Source organism: Nicrophorus vespilloides, unplaced genomic scaffold (assembly GCF_001412225.1).
Source record: "Nicrophorus vespilloides isolate i.1.1-1 unplaced genomic scaffold, Nicve_v1.0, whole genome shotgun sequence".
In the NCBI taxonomy this organism is placed as follows: domain Eukaryota; kingdom Metazoa; phylum Arthropoda; class Insecta; order Coleoptera; family Silphidae; genus Nicrophorus; species Nicrophorus vespilloides.
This window is the reverse complement of record NW_017100060.1, coordinates 77,263-84,298: the sequence shown is the minus strand read 5'-3', so window position 1 is coordinate 84,298 and position 7,036 is coordinate 77,263. Positions and strand designations below refer to the sequence as shown.

Below are 7,036 nucleotides of genomic sequence, written 5' to 3'. Positions count from 1 at the left end.
TCTTGGTAAAATTGGTTCGAATTGATTCAAATAATACACAATTAATAATTTTCGATTATTTATGCTAGAAAAGTTACAAAATTAAATGTTTGTTAAGTAACCTTGCCTAACCTAATAGTTATAATAACTTGTTAATTTGCAGATCATAGATGGCGTCTTAATATGTCAAAAATTGCAGTTGAATTCTTGGTAAAATTGGTGTAAATCTGTGATTAATAATTTTATTAATAAAATATTGATTATTGATTGACTATTATAAATATTATATAATAAGTTACGATATATCGATGAAGTCTTTTGTTGCTGACTTCACCGACGAAGGAAATGTATCTCATTTGTTTTTTGTTTCTTGAATTGTCATTTCGGTTTGTCACCGGTGATGTTGATGAGTTTTGAACGTGTCTCAAATGAAAAGGTGGAACAATGGGTGTAACTCTGTCCACGGTGTTCTTCAAGCTCTTCGGCAAGAAGCAGATGCGAATCCTAATGAGTAAGTGAAAACCGCACGTACTTACTACTTACTTATGAAATGTATTCTTATACTTCTTCAAACAACATTGACCACCGAAATACAAAATTAAAAAAAAAAAACATTCGACGAATGAAAATGAAAACAAAACAAAAATCGATTACGTATCCAAAATATGTTGATGCAAGCAATTCACACCGACTGAAAATATTCCCAAGACAAACATGAAAAAAAAATTGTGTATCTATTAAATAATGAATCGTTTAGCGACTTGTTGCCAATTGCGAAAATGGAAATCGATTCCTTGCATTTTCCTTTAATTGCGTAATATTTTCTTTTGTTTTAATATACTAAAAGTTACCTTTTATAAATTGAATCGTAATTGAAGGTTATCAATTTAAATTTGCTTATCTGTCAAGTGTGGATAATATACTATAAATATTTGCATCGATTAGCCAATATTTGCGCGTATTACGAAATAATTTATTAGGGCTTCAGGTTAAAGGAATTCTCGGTGTGGATTACCAATGAGTTTCAAATTACGTTAATGCGATTTTATGTAATTAAAATCTACTAATCCTTATTACGTTTGACCTAAAAAATAATTTTTAATTGAATTACAATGCCGTAATTTGGAGCATCATCAAATGTGTCAGTTGTTTAATAATAATAAAAAAGAAGCTTGCTTAGATTATTACGTTTCCGGTTTTTAGAATCTGGATTAGAAAGCGTTTTAGTGATGGTCAATTATTGTTTTTTTTTTTTGTAGTTGGTCTGGATTGTGCTGGTAAAACTACGATTCTGTACAAGTTGAAGTTGGGCGAGATCGTGACGACGATGCCGACGATCGGCTTCAACGTGGAAACGGTGGAATACAAGAACGTCTGCTTCACGGTCTGGGATGTCGGAGGTCAGGATAAGATTCGGTTACTCTGGCGCCACTATTACCAGGACACCCAAGGGCTCATCTTTGTCATCGACTCGAATGACCGTGATCGCATTGAAGAGGCTCACAATGAACTACAGAATATGGTTAGTTTTTCATAATCCTAGTTGTTATCCCGGATTATTTTAAGGTGGTTTTTTTTGTAGGTGGAATCTGCGGATTTGAAGGACGCTGTTATTTTGGTGTTCGCCAATAAGCAGGATTTACCTGACGCGATGACCGTTTCCGAAATAACCGATAGACTCAAAATGGATGAACTTAAGGGTAGGGCGTGGTACATCCAGGCCACCTGCGCCACGACAGGTGATGGTCTTTTTCAAGGATTGGATTGGCTATCCGATCAAATGTCAAAAAAATAGTTTAATAGGTTTATTATATAAGATAATTTAAATATCTTTAGATTGTATACATTACTAATAGGTTTATTCTTCCTCTAAATATTTTTTTTGTTGCTTTCGGCTCCTCGTCAACTCTTATTTACCGGTCAAGTTGCACCATTGCAGACTGATAGAGAGAAAGGTTCGGCCCGTTTTGCAACCTTGACAATGTTTTGAAAGAGCCTTGCGCAATTCCGTACGTACATATTACAACTTTATTTTGTCACTGCATACCTTGGATTTGAGAGATTTCCAGCGTGCACAAGTATTGATATAGCATTAGTGAAATTGGAATGCGAGGAATAATATTTATCGATCGAATAAAGAGTCTTTGAGCAAATAACAAGAGACGGTTATCAGCAGGTGTGGTAGTATTTGTCCAGGGAAAATATACTGAAATTCGCGCAAATTGTTGAACTTACGTAAGCAGACTGAGTTTCAAGTGGACGATTTCGTAATGGATCTCGGGTGGCGATGAAAATAAAAGCAAAAATGGAATAGAGAGAGAGAGAGAAAAATGTGCACGTCGATTATGTGTAATTCGAGAGGGCCCCCAGGATGCTGCTTTTTGTTCCACACTCTGCGGTAATATTTCCGCCCATCCGTATCACATTTCAGATGCAAAACAGAGTTAAAAAAAAATCATCTCGTTTGCGCATTCTGAATAGATTTGAAATCTCATGTTATTTGTAGCAAGCAGTTTAGGTTTTCTACTTTTTAATTAAATTAATGTAAAATAATTGTTTTCTGTTGATATTCAATAAAAAAAAGTTCTTTAGTAATAATATTTGATTGATTTTAGATGTGTCAATGTCGCAAATAACAGCTGATCACTGTCGCCACACTTGACAGTATGAATTCGTTCCAGTTGAGCTCTTCGTCTTCGACGGATGCCATCCTGTCGGCTGCTTGTAAGATTTACGGCCGTCTGCACGATGAGAATGGGTCCTCCTCGTCGACGTCCTACAGTTCGGACCGTCGGACACCACCAAAGCCGAAGAGCACTTCAATGTCGAGCGGCGACGCTCAGTACTTGAAACAGGAATTGGGTAGACCACTCAGGGTGGCGTTGGCCGAGATCGCCGCACGGAAACCACGTGATCCCATCCACTATCTGGCCCGATGGTTGTACAAGTTCCGGCTGAACCAGGTGGAGGATCGGAAGAAACGGTCGGAGCTTGTGAAGCTGTTCGAGGAGCGTCAGAGGATGGCGAAGATCGCGTTTAAGAAGCAGGCGGAGACCGCGGCGAAAGATGCCGTTTGCGAGTTGCTGAGTAGAGTGGATGCGGTGATCAAGGGTAAGGAGGTTGAGGAAGATATGAAGCGGTTCGAGGAATTCGAGAGGATGAGGAAAGAGTTGGAGGAGGAGGCGAAGGATGTGCTCGGCGTTTATTATGGGCCGACGTCGAGAGTAACGATTTGATGGATTTCTGTACCATTGATGATGATTGTAATTTTAAGATTACATTTTTTTTTCGTTTGTAGTATAAGAACCAAAAACCTGATTGACCTTGAGTGGAATTCTTGTTAATTGCTAACGATCTATTGATTCTCCAATCCCTTTTTTTGAACCATTCCACCATCTGATTAGAGAGTGGTCAGGTAAAGGGAACGAACAGGTGTGTTATACATTTGCTAATTCCTCTTCTACCCAACCACAATCCTCAAGATGAACACGACAGATAAAGAAACTCGTTTCTTTTTCTCCCTCTCTTGACATTAGATTCAACTAAAAAACCAATTTTTGTGTTAAGAATGAAATTATAAAAATATAATTAATTATTTGATTAAAAACATAAACATGTTGACACAAAATCGTCTCTAGGAAGGAAATAAGTCTTATTTTTGACTTTCAAATAAGAAGAAAAAGTTTAGAGACAATGATAGAAAGTGGCTATACGACAGTGTCTTTCAAACTGTGTGAAAAAACAGGTGTGCCTCTTTTTCCTTAAATTGTAGGTGAAATATTTGATTATAGGGTTTATTTAATTGAGATTTGTAGTTGATGTGCCTGAAAACAAATTAGGCGAGTAAAGGTGTATCGTGAGGTAAAAAAGTTTGACATACACTGCTTTAGGATAACAATTCCAAGGTAGTACATTTTGTAGAAACACAAATTCAAGATTTTTTTCCACTAGTTTCAAAAAGTGAAATCCTTAAGTTATCTGAACAAATATTGTCATGATTGTATCCAAATGATTAAATAGAAGATGGCTGCGATTATGAAAAAAGCGACGAAGAAGAAAATCAAACCATACTTTGGATTTTTTTGACTATTTCTGATAATTTTGGATGCAAAACAGGTCCATGTTTGAGCAATAGATTTGTAGACATTCTTTCCTTTTTATTTGATCTAATTCAATTTTCTATAAAGTTTTGTATGGAGTAAATTTTAATTTATTATAGTTTTATGTAATATTCCGGTTTAAACCGGTTTTATAGCATAGCTGAAATTCTAAAACCTGTTTTTATATAAACCCTACATTAGATAACCAAAAAATGGAATTATCTAAGACTGTAAACTTTTTTTTTGCATATAAGACAATGAGTCAAGTGTTTGTAAACGAAGCCACATCATCAACATATTGTAATAATATCTTCAATAATAATAATAAAAACATTATCTTGTGCTTTGCAAAGAAGTAAATTGAAACGATAATCTTAATATTCTATGAAGAAGGAAGCAATTTGCTTGCATTTCTTCGGGCAAAAGTTTTAAACGTAATGGATCAATAATAATAATATCAAGGAGGCGAAAGAAACGGATCGTTTGATCAAACATCGGGAATGGTTGATCGAGCACGACGGAGCCATGCAAAATGCATCATGCAATATGGCGAATCGGGCAAAAAAAAAGAAGAAAAACAAGGCCGACTACGATGATTATTTTTCATTGTTTTGTTTTGTTTGCCATACGAAGGAAACAAAACAATACGCAAACTCTCCATTTGTATTTTTATTGTTATTGCGTTCCATAGCAACCGCACGTGACTAAACTCGAATCCTACAGGAATTTCAATTATCCTTTCCAAGTTTCAATTAACATTGGAAAAATTAATCGCAAATTCAATAGAAGAAAATTTTTGAATAAAATTGTTTAAGTTTTGTTAAACTTTATACATATTCAAATTATTAATTGTAAAAAAATAATTAAAATTTTTAATTGGAAACAATTGATGTGTTTAAATTCATACTTTTATAAAATTATTAATTACACAATTGTTCTAAAATACACTTGAATTAAAAATTCGATCTATTCAAATAAACAATTAAGGAAACGGAGTTTATTTTGAAACGGTTTCAATTCCTGAGTTGAAATCCATGTGAAAGCAAGTAAATGCGGCGCAATTAAACTAATTAAATGCTGGTATGATTTATCGAAGCCCAGAAGAGGTTATTCTAAAAAGGAAGCAAATGTTTAATATAGTAAATGATCGCACATTCTGCTTCTCATAGCCGAACAAAGACAAAACAGCAGCAAACTTGCATTGTATGGAACTTGTTAAACGGTTTATTTATTTATTTTTCTCTCTATCTATCAACTCATAAATAGCATTTGCATAACTTCCTAAAAAACAAACAAATATAATTGATGAGAAACAGTAATTGCTTTCACATCCATTAATATTTCACGCTTCATGATTTTATTATATTCTTGACAATCGCAAATAAATATTATATACAATTATCAAATCTGTGAATGTCATCAATTTGACGTGACAAATGCAAATAAGTACAAGTAGAGCTGTCAAATTTGCAAATGTCATCAATTTGACGTGACAAATGCACTTGAGAATTGCAAATAAGTACAATGAAGTTAATCTGTCAAATCTGTAAATGTCATCAATTTGATGTAACAAATGCACTTGAGAATTTAAAATAAGTACAATGAAGTAAAACTGTGAAATCTGTAAATGTCATCAATCTGAAGTAACAAAGGTACTTGAGAATTACATATAAGTACAATGAAGTAAAACTGTCAAATCTATAAATGTCATCAATTTGACGTAAATGTACTTGAGAATTGCTTATAAGTACAATGAAGTAAAGCTGTCAAATCTATAATTGTCATCAATTTGAAGTAACAATTGCACTTGAGAATTGCAAATAAGTACAATGAAGTAAAGCTGTCAAATCTGTAAATGTCATCAATTTGACGTAACAAATGCAATTTAGAATTGCAAATAAGTACACTGAAGTAAAGTTATCAAATTTGCAAATGTCATCGATTTGACGTAACAAATGCACTTGACAGTTGCAAATAAGTACAATGAAGTAAAACTGTCAAATCTATAAATGTCATCAATTTGAAGTAATAAATGTACTTGAGAATTGCAAATAACTACAATGAAATAAAGCTGTAAAATTTGTAAATGTCATCAATTTGACGTGACAAATGCAAATAAGTACAAGTATAGCTGTCAAATTTGCAAATGTCATCAATTTGACGTAACAAATGCACTTGAGAATTGCATATAAGTACAATAAAGTAAATCTATTAAATCGGTAAATGTCATCAATTGGAAGTATAATATATGCACTTGAGAATTTAAAATAAGTACAATGGAGTAAAGCTGTCAAATTTGTAAATGTCATCAATTTGACGTAACAAATGTACTTGAGAATTGCAAATATGTACAATGAAGTAAAGCTGTCAAATCTGTAAATGTAATCAATTTGAAGTAACAAATATATTTGAGAATTGTAAATAAGTTCAATCAAGTAAAGCTGTTAATTCTGTAATTGTCATCAATTTGACGTAACAAATGCACTTGAGAATTGAAAATAAGTAAAATGAAGTAAAGCAATCAAATTTGTAAATGTCGGCAATTTGAAGTAACAAATGCACTTGAGAATTGCAAATAACTAGAATAAAGTAGAGCTGTCAAATTTGCAAATGTCATCAATTTGACGTAACAAATGCACTTGAGAATTGCATATAAGTACAATGAAGTAAAACTGTCAAATCTATAAATGTCATCAAGGTATTTTTATAACCATTAGGGCCCTATTTTTGCCACTTCATCAACATTCACAATTGCAACTGTCATCAATTTGTGTTAAAAATTGATTGCATTTATGAAGTGTTTGTTGTAAGGAAAATTCAATTACAAGTAAAATTGTGTAGTCTTTAAATGTCATCAATTTAAGAAGTGTTTTTTTTTATATGGAGAATTGATTTTTTTTTGAAGTTGGTCACACTACCGTACAAATTAACAAATTTCTGCTTGACACGTTCAGAAC

At 33.2% G+C, this 7,036-nt stretch overlaps 1 protein-coding gene across 1 annotated transcript; it reads left to right on the top strand.

The window, feature by feature from the left end:
- Positions 1-423: 423 nt before the first annotated feature.
- Positions 424-1,774, top strand: LOC108566792 (ADP-ribosylation factor 4-like). The gene is made up of 3 exons (XM_017926856.1): positions 424-490; positions 1,239-1,501; positions 1,562-1,774. Exons 1-3 carry the CDS (start codon positions 424-426, stop codon positions 1,772-1,774), a joined length of 543 nt encoding a protein of 180 aa, XP_017782345.1.
- Positions 1,775-7,036: the final 5,262 nt, after the last annotated feature.